Below are 16012 nucleotides of genomic sequence, written 5' to 3' on the forward strand. Positions count from 1 at the left end.
GACAAATGAACAGGGAAGGGATTTTCTTTTTACAATATCACTTGGGTAGAGATTTTTTCCAATGAAGGTCGCTCACTACTTTCAAGAAGTATTTTTGGAAGACGACATGCATATATTTAAAGGGTTTATTAAAATCAAGGCTTTTCCCATCAATAGCAAATGCTTCCAGGAATTGCACTTACTTTTGCTTTAGCTTCCACCTGAGCTCCGTCTTGTACCAGATACCGCACGACTTCGGCCTGGCCGGACCTAGCTGCCATGTGCAGCGCTGTTTCTCCTCTCTGGGGAAGAAGAGTCAGAACAAAGTTACTGCAGCTCTGAAGAAGAGTGGCATGCTTTATCTGCATGAAGCTTATGATGTCGGCTTCATATTTTATAGATTAAAAAAGTCCCAAGCACTTCCTTCTTGAAGACTAGGAGAGACAGGAGATGAAATACACAAGAATTTCAGAGGAACCTAATCCGAGATGGAAGGTCTTTGGTATAACCCGAGGGGCCTAGTCATCAACAGGGTCAGAAGTGCTGTCCAAGAACTTTCAATGTGGCCTCCTTGAGGGTTGAAAGGTGAAGGCTCACAGTGGGAGAGGAGGGTACATGAGTGAAGAGGGCAGGTGGGGCGAACTCAGGAGAAGAGCCTGGGGCCTGCCCGAAGATGGCAGCCCTATTTGAGGTCTACAGGCAGCTGTGGGGCTGTGCAGGGTGCCACGCCTTCCTATTCAAAAGGAGGGGCAGCCTGGATATTTGTGGACACTTCAATGCTGACCACAAAACCAGACGGGAAAACAAAACAGAAGTCAAAGTGCTACATGGGCAACACAGATGCACATGAGGGCCAGAGTGGGCTTGCTGGCTGCTGGTGTGCATTCTCTGCTTTATCTCTTCAGATCAGCCTCCTAGCCTTCAGGCGTTATCCCGAGGGCTCAGTTTCTTTGCCACCGAACCCCCTCCCCCGCCACCTATCCCTCCATTTCATTAAGGCGACTTTAATTCAGATTATTCATTTATGTAACATCAAAAAATGAAAACAGTATAGAAGACATGGATGGATAGGAACAAAGTAATAATAAAACATATTCTCTCCCATACGTGATGTATAACAAAGACATATTTCACACAAAACTTGCTAATGTGTTTACTGGAAAGATCTTGAGGATATAGTTACCATATTACTCAGTATACGGTAAAACCTCCCCATGGTGTTAGTGCCAGGAAAGCCTGTATTTCACTGAGAAGCTGGTCTGTTTCTGTGCTGATTCTGGTTGCTGGTCAAGACCCTTGCTGGAGGCACACCCGCAGGGTCTGTGTACAGGAAACTTTCGGCTTGCTTTTTCTGAGCCAGAATGTTGCTGGTTTTATTTTTAATGACACTGTTGATGACTAGGTCCCTTTGGTACTCTTGAGTCCAACTAGCATAGTTATGCTTGTGGTCTGGTGTGTTAATACTACTGTGATGTCAATTAATTTACTTATAACAACAACAAAAAAGTAGACAAGAGCAACCTTTGCCAGTTTAGTAAGTTCTCTGTGAAAAGGATACTTACCACGTTGGTGGTATTTGGGGAGGCTCCATGATGCATTAGCTGTGATACGATATTTACATGCCCCATGAAGGCAGCAACATGGATTGGGGTAAGGCCCGACTGGGAGAAGAAGACGGAAGTGTTGGTTTGTAGTCTTATCATAAAAAGGGTTTCTTTGCCTGCCTGCCTGCCCAACCGCTGCTTACCATCCACCCATCCACCCATCCACCCATCCACCCACTGAGCCAAACTGGCTGGGCTAGACCTTCATTCCTAAGTTTGCTTCAAAGCCTACATACAACACAACTCATAACACTTCTGCTTTTTACATGAAATGACTGCATTTTTAATTTTTCAGAATATAATTCCACTTACAACATGAACATCCTAATTTGGTAAAAAGTACTTAAAATGGCTAGAAAAAGCTGACTTTTTTTTTTTTTTTTTTTTTAAGGAGAGAGAAGGAGATAGCAAATGTCCACAGAAATTTGAATGTAAAAAAAAAGGTAAAAGGAATTCTCTAGGGGAAAAGTGAAGTAAAACAAAGAAGGGGAAGAATTCTAGTTGCCCCGATTTCAACTAGTGGGAACTGAGGAAAAACGGGAAAAGACTTGTTATAATATGGAGCAGGCGAAGCACTCATGTGGGTCTGGGCTGGTGTTCAGAGCTCATGGGGAGCACAGGGCTGGCACTGGGACCGTCTCCTCACCAGCTGACATCTCTGGTCATTTATTCAAACATCAGTCAAAACTCCACTTCTACTCCAGAGCACATTCTAATCTTTAAAAGGGGTTTCCATGCACTGAGAATAAACTTATTACTTTATAATTGAAATAACAGGGTGTCTACTGATAAAAGTGTAAATCACTATTACTATTGTCAAACATGTGATTTTTAAAATCTTTTGAGTGTTACAAATCAAGACAGGATGTGTTAGTAAACAGTTGACTTTTATTTCAAATCCTCTCTGGCCTTCAAGAAGGACTCCGACACACTCAGCATACTTTCCTTATATTACATGTGAAAGGTCATGGAGCCTAACACAAAGCCATCCCGCTAAAAGGAGCAAATCGACATTAACAGTCTCAATTATTTGATTTTTAACTATATGAATATTATACATTGAGGTGATATAATTAAGGCAAATATTATAATGGCCACTAGACTAGATCAGAGAATGAGGTAATGCAAGAATCACTCGACTAGACCTCAGTTTTTATGTTGACCTCAAATCCCATCGTCTTTATGATGCAATCAACAAGCCTTTGCGGAATGATTGCCTATGGGCCAGGCCTGTGGGCCTATAAACACCAGCAAGACTCATGCCTGTCCGGAGGAGCCTGCAGTTTCTAGGGGACAAGGGGGTTGGCTGGGTCATAAGTAAAGCAGCCGAGCCAGTGCTTTGGTGAAAGTACACACGGGAGTAGTGTGGTCCTGGGGAGAGGTCCTGGTCCAGGTCAGGGGGCGAGGGGAGGTTTACCTGGAGAAGGTGGCCCAGATCTGATCCTGGAGGATGTGTGGGATTAGCCTGGGGAAGAGGGTGTGCGACACATGGAGGGAGCAGAGAGGTATGAACTAAAGGGTGTCCAGTCTAGGGCAGTGTTGATGGCTAGAATCTACAGAGACCTCATGCTAGAATGGGGAAGGGGATGGGAGGAGTCTGGAGGGTAGATGCCAGGCTGGCTTGGCTGTGTTGAAGGCTTAGCCCTTACCCTGATGGGCCTTTTTTTCTGAGTTCTGTGTTGGTTTGTACAAAAGAAACCTAGAGCTAGTCCTTCACTCTGTTTCATTAACTCTGAGTTTTTAGAGAGAGTAATCCACCCTTTTCAAACACACAGGGGCTGTATTAGCAGGGTTTCTCAGCTCATTGGCACACTGACATCTTGAGCCAGATAATTCCTTGCGGTGGGAGGCTGGCCTATACATTGTAAACTGTTTAGTAGCATCTCTGGCCTCGGTCCACGAGATGCCAGTAGCACCATCTAGTTGTGACACTAAAAACAACCTCCAGACATTGCAAATATCCCTTGGGGGCAAAAGCACCCCCTTTTGAGAAGCACTGCATGATAGGATTTCAAATAAATGACGCTTTCAGGGTCGGAGTCACTCCCCCGGAGCGCGAAACCTCTGCTTGGGGTTGTGCTTCTAGTCACGGTGATGAACCTGCACTGACCCACCCACACTCGTGTCTGCTCTCCTTGGGACTCGCAGCCCCTTGGGTGAAAGGCTCAGAGAGTAGTCTGTGGCAATCACCCAGAGCAAAACTCGTTGGTCATCGGGGCTGACACTGGGACTCCGGCTGCTATCCTTTCAGTGCCTGGGGACCCAGCACTCCTACTCCTCTCACCTCGGTTACAGCTTGGATGGATGCACCATGTTTCAGAAGGAGTTCCATGACTTTAATCCGATTCTTCTTGCAGGCGATGTGAAGAGGGGTAAAGCCATTCTGCAAGGGACAGAGACACATATCCACTTGACTACATTCCATGGAAATCCCACTCCACTGAGGGTGGTACAACATTTTTGCCACAGTGTGTTTCTGGAAAGATTTGGAAAAGAGCAGTAACAACATGGTGCTAGGCAGAATGCAGAGCCTCTTCTGGAAGCACAGGTAGCCTAGCTGGTCCTAGGAACCCAAGGTGCTCTGGTAATTGTGAATTTTTTTAAGTCACAATCCCTGGGAGGTAAGGCAAAATGGTCACTCTATCCCTTTAGATTACTTCATTTTGGAATTCACTCGTCCAAATAATATATCCCTCTTCTCCCTCATTTCAAACACAGACTAAAAACAGCTGGCCCTGACACTTGTCCTCAAAGCCAAAAGGTCACCAATGCCTATCTTGACTTCTCTGCTACATTGTAAGGAGACTACAAGACCAGTTCTAGAATGTGTTCATTCCTTCCCGCTTTAAGATTCTAGTATCTAGTAGGTGCTTAATTCAAGGAAGCAGAAAGTTCAACAACCCAACATTATTTGGATCATTTGGTTTAATATTTAATCTGATAAAAGGACCTGCTTATTTAAAACAAATCACCTGCCAAATTGTACTGCCTCATAATTGAGACCATGAGCGTATTTTAGTCGCCACAGAGAACTATATCACATCCTGGGGTCCACTCTAAAAGCTTAGGTCAAAGTCACGGCAGGTGCTTCCTTTTACCTGGCCAGAGTCCATGCCAGGATGACTGGCTACAGCCTTTCCATGTTGCGAAATCTCTCGAGTCAGAGGAAAATGACAGTGAGAGCCCACACCCTGTTTTAAGGCTTTTTTTTTTTTTTTTTTCTTGTATGGAAAATGAGTCATGACTGCTAATTTGTTTTCCATCCTTCCCAGAATTTAAAGATATGTTTGATACATGGGACAGGGCAGGTCAACTGCTCTTGACATGCTGCTCTGAGAAAAGCACTTAGAATGACTATGGCCACACAGCTGCCTGGGGTCTGGAGAGCTCCCCTCTCCTCATTCTTTGCTGTCCACCCCGAATTTCAGAGCCAGACAGCAGATCCATTCAGCCAGGGTGACCACAGCTGGAAAGGAGCAGGGACCCTCCCTAACAGGGCTGATTGGATGAATACGCTTACAGGTTCTCCCTAGCATTTGGTGATTTAGTTTTTCCTAAACATGGGTGCTTCTTCTGAACTAAATTTAAACAGCTGACTCAATTGGGACCATTTATTTTCCTAAGACAACAAACACCGTCTCGCTGAGAAAACCAAATTCCCATACAGAGCTAAGGGTTAAAATAGCAAGTCATTTTAGGAGTTAAGACTACAGACTAGACCAACATTGGGATTTGTGTAGATGACAGGCCATATGTCATTAACTCACATGCTTAACATAGCATTTTAGCCCATAAATTCCTAGACTTCTCATGTTTGATAATATATGTGGTTTTTTAAAAATCATTTTGCCTCAGAAGAAACTTTTAATTCGCTGGATTATAACTTTACCTACAGTAAGATAAGGTTGACCACCTCAGGAATTTTATACTTGCATAGTCTTTGGGTTTCATTTACGTAACAGAATCACTGGTGTGACCCTAAAGGTCACCAATGCCTATGCTGACTTCTCTGCTACATTGTAAGGCAACTACAAGACCAGATAGGATTTCATATAAATGATGCTTTCAGTGACAGAGTCACTCCCCCAGAGCACGGGGTTAACGACCAAACCCCACAAGCCTTGTGGGTGTCAGAAATAGGAGGTTTTATAGATTTCCCAGAAGGAAACTTGAAAAAGTTGAGAAGTGCACTTGGTTTAATTAGACCTTCCATGTCTACCTCCTCAAAAGCAATCCCTTCGCATACAGAGGTAGCATGTCCTCAGCAAGACAACATCTCGACCTTTTGGCCAAGCCACTCACCAGGGCTTTGGCATTGGGGTTAGCTTTCTTGTCCAAGAGAACCTTGGCCACTTTGTAATGGCCGCAGTGGGCGGCCACGTGCAGGGCGGTCAGGTAGTCGTTGGTGACGTCGTCCACAGGCACGTTATGCTGGAGGAGAAGCTGGACACAGTTCAAGTGATCCCCTTGCGTGGCCATGTGCAATGGGGACAGTCCATTCTGGAACACACAAGAAAATCAGAGTTTATTATGATGCCTTTTAATAAAAAATGTGCCAGACACAAAATACAGCACAGATATGAACAGATTAAAAACTCTAGTTTTTCATACAGAAATACCTTCTATTATTTAAGAGGTTTTGATAACTGTTTTGAACTTTTAAAACTAGTCCTCTGAATTCTTATATCAATAGAAATCAACACATTTTCAAAGACAATTTCTTTTTCTGATTTAAAAAGTATGAGTTGCACTAAAATCCATTATTCATTGCATTCCCAGTGAATTGCAATTCTTAATTTTCCAGACTGAAAAAGATAAAACAAAAGCAGGAACAGGCTGGTGTTTAGTAGGTTTTCATTTTGTCCTTACGAGTTGCTAATACTTGATATTGAATACTGTATTGATTCAGTGAATAAAACGGTCTGCTTACAAGAACATATTTCATCTCATGTCAATGTACAAAGGAACCTATTTTTTCATTTTCCATTAATCTGGCGCCCTCATGTGTCTATAATGAGGAAAGGCAAGGCAGTGACCACGCCATTAACTGAAGCTTGCCTCCGTTAGTTTAAATCAATGGTCGGCAAACTGAGGCTCGCGAGCCACATGCGGCTCTTTGGCCCCTTGAGTGTGGCTCTTCCACAAAATACCACGGCCCGGGCGAGTCTATTTTGAAGAAGTGGCGTTAGAAGAAGTTTAAGTTTAAAAAATTTGGCTCTCCAAAGAAATTTCAATCGTTGTACTGTTGATATTTGGCTCTGTTGACTAATGAGTTTGCCGACCACTGGTTAAATCAACGGGGTTCAATGACACAGTTAATTATGTGCAGTAGGAATGATTCAGAAATTCATGTGAAGAACTGAGAGAAGACATGAATGGGTTCACAGGTAAATAAAATTTTAAAGAGATTAGATTGGCACTTAGTATTCAGTATGTTTCCTAATGAAGAAGGAAACAAGGTATTACGTCATTCTGGAACTAACATAATATTGTACGTCAGCTGTACTTTAAAAATAAACAATTAAAAAGTTGTCAGTCTTTTCAAGCATGCTTCCTTTAAATATGTAGGCAAATTGAAGGAGCCTGGGAAATTCCTAGAGAATCCAATTATCAAGAAAGGCCCTTTTAATTACTGTAACATAATTTAACATATTTTAGGGGGGGGGAAAGTGACAGCAACTTCAGTTTCCAAAAAAGTGGTCATCAGTAAACTTTGAAATAATGTATGTTAAGTATGCACTGATGAACCAAGTATTCTGAATCCTCTAGGACAAGTTATTTCCCCTAATTTACCAATGAATAACATAAAATGGAAGTTCAAGGTAAGAAAAAAATGCAAGCCTTCCTCCTGGTATCATCCACTCGCTAACATATATTTCAACGTCCTTGAAAGCAAGAGGTCCCTGGGTCATAACTTCCCATATTGGCCAGCAGAGAGCCTTGCATATATAGAAAAGAGCTCAATAAATATTTATGTAAATTTAAAAGGCTTCATACAATGTCAGGCAGGCAGGATACTTCTATCTAAAAAATTCCCTGCAAACATTTTGAACCAAAGTAGAAACTAAGGTGCAAAAAAAGGATGGGAACATTTCTCATTTGCGATACTGCCATCCCCAACCAAGCATATGCACTCTTTTATTTCCTGCCAAAACATTCCTTTGCTTTATGTTTTGATACAGTCTTTGAGAAAACATGCAGTAAACAAAATCACAAAATCTGAGAGAACAAGTTACTTAGGGAGAGTAGAAAAGGAAAGCAGTGTCAGTAAACGAAGGCAATTCTCTAACGATACACAAACTAAGGACACATGAGTGGGTAGCATAGGTCACTGGGGAAGGAAAGACAAGAAGAAAGTAAAGGTCATTTGCCTTGTGGAGAGGGGTCTTATTACACATGGCACCTTCGTCAAGCTGAAAATACGGATCCATTGTGATGGGTTTTCTTAGCTCAGAAAGATGAGTCTTGAAGAATTAGACAGATGGTCTTACAGTTAGGAATGCATTTATTCACTTAATAGTCATTCAACAAATATTTACCAAAGGGCTACCATATATGTTAGGCATCTATTTAGGTGCTTGGGGTACCACACTTAATTAATCAAAGTTCTTGCTTTCATTTTAATGGGGAGAGAGCGCGAGCAAACAAACAAACCAATGAAGAAGAAGAAGGCCGCTGAGAAGAAATGTGAGTTGAAAAAAACATGTGGAGACTGCAGTGATCTGGGACAGGTTGGGGGAATTCAGCCTAAGAGAACAGGAAATGAGAACAAACTTGGTGTATTTTAGGAAGCGAAACGAGGCTAAGGCTAGTTGTCTGGAAGATGGTAAGGAGCCCAACGAGAGGAGATGAGGCATAAAGGTGGTCAAATTCTAGTGAGAGTTTATTTTCAGGACACGGGAAGCTTGCAGGTAAACATGATAGATAAGACATATGTGTTTATCCATCTTTTCCCAAATGCTCACTAAAAAGCATTAAAGGAATTTAAAAGGCAAAATCCATAAGGGCATGTACGTGCGCGCGCGCGTGCACCCACATACCCACATACACACATAGGAAAGGAAACAAAAATAGATGGGCACTGTCTATACATTTGGGAATATGAAAAGAGGATATAAGTGTGTTAACTTACCCAGCAGAAGAAAGGAAGTCTGAAACCTAAGTCCATGGAGGGGTATAATCAGTGGTGTGCTGATAAAGATTTAACAGAAGCTCTTTGAAAAAGAAGGCACTGATACAGAGTATCTGCAATCCCCATGATATCAAGACCTCAGTGACCAATTTCAAGCGATCAACACCAAGTTACTGGAGGTGGAGCTGGGATGAGATGTACACAATAGGCTCAATGATCTGGCTCCAGCATGCCTCTGGGTGTAACAAAGACAATGGGTCTGACCCTCTAATGCCCCAAAGGCAGGGGATGTGGATACACAGTACTCTCTAACAAATAAGGCTTAATGCTGAGAAAGTAGGATTGGTTCCCCTGTGTACAGAGCTGTCAGGTCTCAGGCCCTTCCAACCCAGCAAAGCCAGATGCCTGCCCCCATGTAGGAAGCCAGAAGGTTAGTCTCTGGAGAAAGTAAGCCAGAGAGACTCTGGATGCAGAGGCCCAGGCAGAGCAGAGAGCAGTGGTGAGGCTCTGGACGGAGACCAGGTGCTCACTGTACAGGTGCTGCCTGGTGTCTATAGCCGACTGCCTGCTTCCAATTCTTGTTCGGCCGCTAGCTGAGATGTCGTGAGGAAGCTACTTTATTTCTTTGGGTCTCAGTTTTCTAATCCATAAAAAGGGCATAATAGTAATATTAGGATCTTATAGAGCTATTTATTACGTAAAGTGCTTAGAAAGCGGTATGCAGTAATCACTCTATAAGTTATCATTGCTACGATTAAAGCATCCACACAGGACAGGGACACTGACAGCCCTTTTCCTTTTCCTTACTGTAAACCAACGATTTTCAACTGGTGTGCAACATCAATTTTTAAAACATGCAATTCCTGACTATTTAGCCAGGGGCACTGACATCTCCAGCTGTGGGAAAATTACGGCCCGCGGGCCGGATCCGGCTGTTCTATCCGGTTCTCTTGCTCTCCCCTCCGCTCCTTTACTTTGAATTTATACTAGTTCACACAAACACTCCATCCATGCTTTTGTTCCGGCCCTCCGGTCCAGTTTAAGAACCCATTGTGGCCCTCGAGTCAAAAAGTTTGCCCACCCTTGCCTTAGACTGTCAAACCAAGACACGAGAATGGTCAACACAATAGCCATCCAGTGTGAATGGATCAAAATTATGTCCGACAGGCAAACAATACATTTTGGGCGTGCCACAGAATTTTAGTAATTAGTGTTTGTGTGCAAGGAGATGAAAAAAATTTGAAAATCGCTGCTGTAAATTACTCACACAGTGTACATATCAAAGGTTGGAGAATTCAGTCTCTCAAAAAATGGAACTTCTCAGAGAAAAGAACACCTTATCCTGACATTAGAGGGCCGCTCCAACCTGTCACCACCTAACGCACCTGAGTGGGAAACCCCCAACGTGAAAAAGTGAGCCAAAGCCCACAAAGAGAAAATAAGACATCTGAGGAATTATGGACAGATGAGAGGGAGAAAAATTACATTAAAGAGAAGTTACCTTAAAAAGGTAACATAAAATATTGTTTCCATAAAACAAGAACTGGATGCTTTAAGAAAAGAAGCTATCAGAGGATAAGAAATTGTTCTTGAATATTAAAAGCATAGAAGGAAAAAACAAGGAGATTTCTCTGAAAAAAAAAACAACAACACACAAAAAAACACACAAATAACCAAAACACACACACACAAAAACAAACAAAAACAAAACCCAAATAGATAATGAACAACAGGAGAAAAAAAGATGATACTATGATTTTATTTGATTTGCATTGCTTTGATAAAATAAAAATTAATTTTAAAGAGAAAAGCGGGAATTAATCAGGTTTTTAGGCACAGGGTTGACATGACTTGGTTGGACAGTTCATATGGCCACTGACTGCAAAATGGAAACTGGATTGTAGAGAAGCAAGGAGGGAAATGGGGAACCAGCAAGGAAGCTATTACAACGGTTCAGCGAGAGATGCTATGGCTCAGAAGACAGCGGTGGTGTAAAGACAGACAGATATGGGCCATAGGAAAGGAAAAAGAACAGGTAGGTAGTTTAGGTGAAAGCACCCGAGAGACCCAGATGTCAGCACTACAATAAGAAATTGTGACTGTTTACTTCTGTAGGGTAACACCTCCAGAGCTTGCCAATCTAAACTCCGCATTTCAAATGAGTGATGGAACCGTTGAGACCACCTTCACCCTGTCTATCTTCACTAGAGTAAGAAACACTGATTAGGGTGCAAACAGGAGTTACATGCAATTTTTTTTGTTTGTTTTGGTAAAGTTTAGAGATTAAGGCTCTTTATAAAGCTTCATAGAGCTTCCAAAATCATTAATAGTGGTGACTATGAGGTAGTTCCAAAATTTATTTACAAATATTCCCTTTTTTCAAATACGGTCAAATGGTTTTACCATTAAAAAATCTAGAAGACACTTAGCAAAACATTTTATTTTTCAGGCCGTCCACATGTGTTCTTTACAGATATGTGAACTTTCCCTGTGGCACCAAGCAAGGTGCAATCTTTCCAAAGTTTCCAATCTTTATCAGTCAAATGACATCCTTGGCCTTGTTAGTAGTCTGTGAACATTCACAGAATAAACCAAGAGGCTGACGAAAGAGAGCCGGTACCATAGACTTTAGAGAATCTAGACCTTAAAATCTTTCCTTCCCCAACAAGCAACCACAGAGTAAAATGAAGCACTAAGTGCTCCCGATAAAAAGAAAACAAAAACAACACACGCAAAATTGGCTTTGTGGTAGAACGTCTTCTTACTAAAGGCTTCGTAAGCCCAAACTGGTTTTGAGGTTCTCCAGAGATTTGGTGAACATAGCCACTCTAATTGCTGAATGGAAACGATGGCATTTTCTGCTTAACTCAAACGGCTGGGTGGTATAACCAGGAAAGGGATTCAAAGCTAAATACAGTCGAATGCCCCGAAACCTACGAAGAAATTACCTTGGTTTTTGAAAGAATGGGGGCAGCTCGATCGAGCAGCATTTCCACCACCTGCTCATGGCCGCTCCTGGCTCCACAGTGCAGCGGCGTCAGACCGTCCTAGTGAACAAAAGGCAGCATCTCCAGTTAGATTCAATGGGGATTTTTATAAATGCAGACTATTCCTTCAAGATTCAGTGTAGCCTCCAACATGCTGGGGAACAGTGGGCTTCAAACGTTTACTTACACATCTGACACGATCATTTCATATTTTAACAAGAGCTAAGTTTTTTCCTAGGTTTAAGTGTTCACAAAGTGTGTAATTTCCCACATATTAGGACACTGACACTAGCTTTTAAAATATAACTGTCCCACTATTCTTGACTATCAAATGGGACCTAAATAGTATATTTAAGTTGATATCCACCACTTAAAAATATACAAATAAACTTTGAAAATAGAAATTTGTAACAGAAACTTTACATTGGTATTTTTTCCTCTTACATTTTTATTTCTATACCACTTCCCCCACATAATTTTATCTTAATGAAATACAATTTTATGCTTGAGTGTTTTTTATTGATTACCATATCATATTTCCCTGCCACGAAAATATAAATTTACAAAAGATTTATAGACCTCCTGAGAACATAAGCTTTAAGTATCCAAAATAAATCTCCTGGTTGAAATGATCATTATAATTATTCAAACACAATTGATCAAAACATCAAAAACACATTACAAATTTTATGATTATTAAACAAGAGTAACAGTTTCTTAAAATGTCCTCTCTTGATGAGACATTTTTTCACAACTAATTCACAATCTGTCAATGCATATTACTTATTGCTAAAATACTTTAGGATCAATATCCCAATTTTTGCTTTTATAAATGTTAGTGCTAAGAAATCTTGTCTGCGTAAGTAAGTAAATGAACTTTTGTTAGAACATTGCCACAAATTCTCTGAACTCCTTCTGAATTACATGCCAAAATCACTTACTAATCTTTCACCAAATATTTTTTAATAATACATCAAAAGACAACTCCATTAGGTCCTTCATTTTTGTTTGTAGCGATAGGAGTTATAACCGTCCAACATGCAGAAGAATATGTTATCCAGTCATTATAGTCATGTAGTTCTTAACAGGACACCAATATTTTGTCCTCTTCCCTTTGTCCCCCTCACATTCCCTTCTTCACCCTCAAAGGTGGTAGCACTCTGGGTGAGAGTTAGAAAGTTAGAACTTACTATCATATGAGGAGGGAAATATCGTATTAAAGACTAGGTGGGAAAGGATAATTAGTAGGGAGTTAAGGAAGTGGAAAGTCATTCACTTAAAACTATCTAAGTGGCCCTAAACCCTATGGAGAATTTTTCACAGCCCAGCTTATATAGTCCCCAACTTGAAGATTCCTGTGGTTGACGACACCTAATGCAAGGAAAGTTGCATTTTCTAAAAATACATCAAAATGGGATTCACTGTATTCAAACCACTTCCGAGATTGTGCGAGCAGTTCTTGAAAGTAAGCCTAATTATCTTAATGTATAATCAATCCTACTTCTAAAATACTAGTTAAATCTTAGTAGAATTAAAATTCCTTAGATACTGAAATGTGAATCACAAACAGCACACGGCCTGATTTGAACATTCTTTGAGCATGTTTAAATACTCTGCCTGTATGCTGAGTTAAAACAATTGCTCTTGTACGCCAAAGTAAAGCAATATAACCATCTTTCAAGTTGGAAACAGCATTTTGCTAATAAAATAAAATTTGAGAACAAATGAAAAACACCAAGAAGTCCAAATGTCTTTCCAGTAATGTAAACCTGAAAATATTTGAAGGAGAAATGACAATAATCATATGTACCTTCCAACACACAAAAATATCTCATATTCTCTCAATGTGATTATCTTTTATGAACTTAAAGTTCAAATTTGTTTTTCATTTTTCTAATAAGTAGACCCTAAGTTGTGACAGAATATGTGCAGACATTTTCAAATTATGATCACACGGGAAAAATAACAATTTTAGCCCAACTCATTTATCATTGAAAACAATCTTCCCCAAAGCAAAATGCTCCATTTGGCATTCAAAGTATTTGGCAATCTAAGAGCAAAATCTATCCCAATTCCTTAGTCCTTTGAAATATACTGTTCCTTACAGACACATTTTGACTGATTTTACCTTTTAAAAACATTTTAATTATGGAAAACTTTAAACATATTTTAGAATACATTAGACTGAACAGTGTAATGAGCTTTTAGATGTCTGGTTCTGTGTCAACAATCTCTGCCTAATGATCAATTCTGATTTATATCCTGATCTCTTCTTCTTTCTTGTATTACTTTTGAAGCAAACACAAGTCATGGAATCATTTCATCCCCACAATCATCCCTGTATGGAGGCATAATTTTCATTTTATAAATGAATACTCTGGGTTTCAAAGAGGTTAAATTATTCATCCAAGCCCTAGCTGATTTGGTTTAGTGGCTAGAGCGGCAGCCTTTGGACCAAAGGGTCCTGAGTTCAATTCTGGTCAAGGGCACGTACCTTGGTTGCAGGCTCTTCCTCAGGCCTGGAGCCTGGTCAGGGCTCGTGCAGGAGGCAACCCATCGATGTGTCTCTCTCACATCGATGTTTCTCTCTGTCTTTCCCTCTCTCTTCCACTCTCCCTAAAAATCAATGGAAAAATTTCCTTGGGTGAGGATTTAAAAAAACAAAAATTATTCATCCAAGGTCACACAATTCAGAACTAGGCCACTGGTGACGGAGGGACAGTCAAAGGATGTCTTGGAAGAGTTATTAAGACAAAGATGCTCCCTCTACTCAAATGTTTAGCTACTCTTAGCCTTCCTTTATCTACATTCTGTTGTAGCTGCTGTCTTTGATCTTTGGTGTTTACTTATTAAAAACTTACAGAATCCAGAGACTCAGGAAAAGTGACCTTTTTCATCGGTACAGGAGCTGTGAAGTGCTATGGTCCTAGCTGTTGTTACTTTTATCACCTTGTTCCAATGATACATTGGCTAGCTCTCCAAGAGCAGTTCCCAGCTGAACTGCAAAGAGCTACCCGAAGCACAGCTCTTTCAACTGCAGCTTTCACTGCAGTATTTTGAACAATGATTACAAGGGACTGATGCCTCTAGATCTTGTGCAAATGCCCTCTGGCACTTTTCAAAGGTGCATGGCTCTTCAAATGGCCAGAACCCGGGCAGGAAAGAGGCCTCATCAGGAAGCTGTACGAGATGTCACGACTGCCTGACTCACAGGCGGTGCCGGCCTGGCTGTGGGACCTTCACAGGTCAGTGGAAAACTGGTATCTAGAGTTCACGTAAGATCTTTAATTAGCATCACTGTTTTCAGAGTCACGAAGATGGAGACAAGACCAGCTGATCCACAGTGAGATTGAAAATTACCTGCCATTTAGTGATTCATACTTAATTCAGTAAAAAAAAAAAAGAAAGAGGGAAATTAGCAGGCACTGACTTTACTTAATAACTATTTTGGGGCATAATGAATTTTTGAATTTTGAATTAATTTCTTGACTTTGAAATAGGTGTGGCTTATCATTCACTTTCCTGAAGCACTATTCCCATTATGATACTGTGTGTTCTAAAGATCTTTAGTAACTATTACTCACGCCTCAGTGCCTCAGCCAAGTCTATATTCCTCGGGTTAGCATTCAGTCTTCTAACATCAGCCACTGCTACACTTGGCTTCCCCATTCCCTTCACGTCGACCCCAATTAAACTTTTATGCAGTGCCTAGCAAAAGCTTACCATTTTCTTGTCTTTCTGCTCTGTCCACATGACTTCCTGTACCTGGCAGGTTTTTTTCTACTTTCTCCAAGATACAAATCCCTACTGTGTTAAAGTACCGTGTTTCTTTCAATTCTTTCCCAAAATGAGACATGACCCTTCTACCTTCAGGACTTCGATCTTGTTTATCTGTCCCACTTTGGGGGAAACGATAGCTTTTTACCTGGTATTTTAGTTATTTCTGGGCATGCTTCTGAGGACAAGGTGAGGGAGATTTAAATCTCAGGAGAAGGTAACTCAGTATCATTTCATAAAAGCTGCTTCAATAAAAGTGACTGAGTGGATGAATAAATGGAGTGAGCGAATAAGTGAATGTTTGGTCTAGTCTTTTAAAAACCTTTTCAGTTAGTTCGTTAAAAATTCCTTTTCTTGTTATCTTTTTTCTTTAAGACTAGACTCACTCGATACTTCAGAAACACGATTAAAATAACGTCTCTTACCTTCCAGAAAAAGAAACTTCTCAATAGATAAGTGACTTATAAATTGGAATTAGACTAAAGAATATGACTCAGTCTTCTTACCTCTCAGAATGAGAGAAAGCCTGGCCA

The 16012-nt window shown here is 40.8% G+C and overlaps 1 protein-coding gene across 16 annotated transcripts in view; it reads right to left on the bottom strand.

Annotated features, from left to right (window-relative positions):
- ANK3 (ankyrin 3) overlaps window positions 1-16012 on the bottom strand; it is a 488871-nt gene that overhangs the window by 137133 nt on the left and 335726 nt on the right. For all 16 annotated transcript variants that reach the window (XM_080640919.1, XM_080640916.1, XM_080640924.1 and 13 more), the window contains 5 exons: window positions 11664-11762; window positions 5886-6083; window positions 3868-3966; window positions 1542-1640; window positions 183-281 (listed from right to left, as the gene is read on the bottom strand). In XM_080640919.1, coding sequence (XP_080497045.1) covers window positions 183-281; window positions 1542-1640; window positions 3868-3966; window positions 5886-6083; window positions 11664-11762 — 594 coding nt within the window. The remainder of the gene's footprint in view (window positions 1-182; window positions 282-1541; window positions 1641-3867; window positions 3967-5885; window positions 6084-11663; window positions 11763-16012) is intronic.

The sequence above is a fragment of the Plecotus auritus genome (genome assembly GCF_963455305.1).
Source record: "Plecotus auritus genome assembly, chromosome: 9".
Classification (NCBI taxonomy): domain Eukaryota; kingdom Metazoa; phylum Chordata; class Mammalia; order Chiroptera; family Vespertilionidae; genus Plecotus; species Plecotus auritus.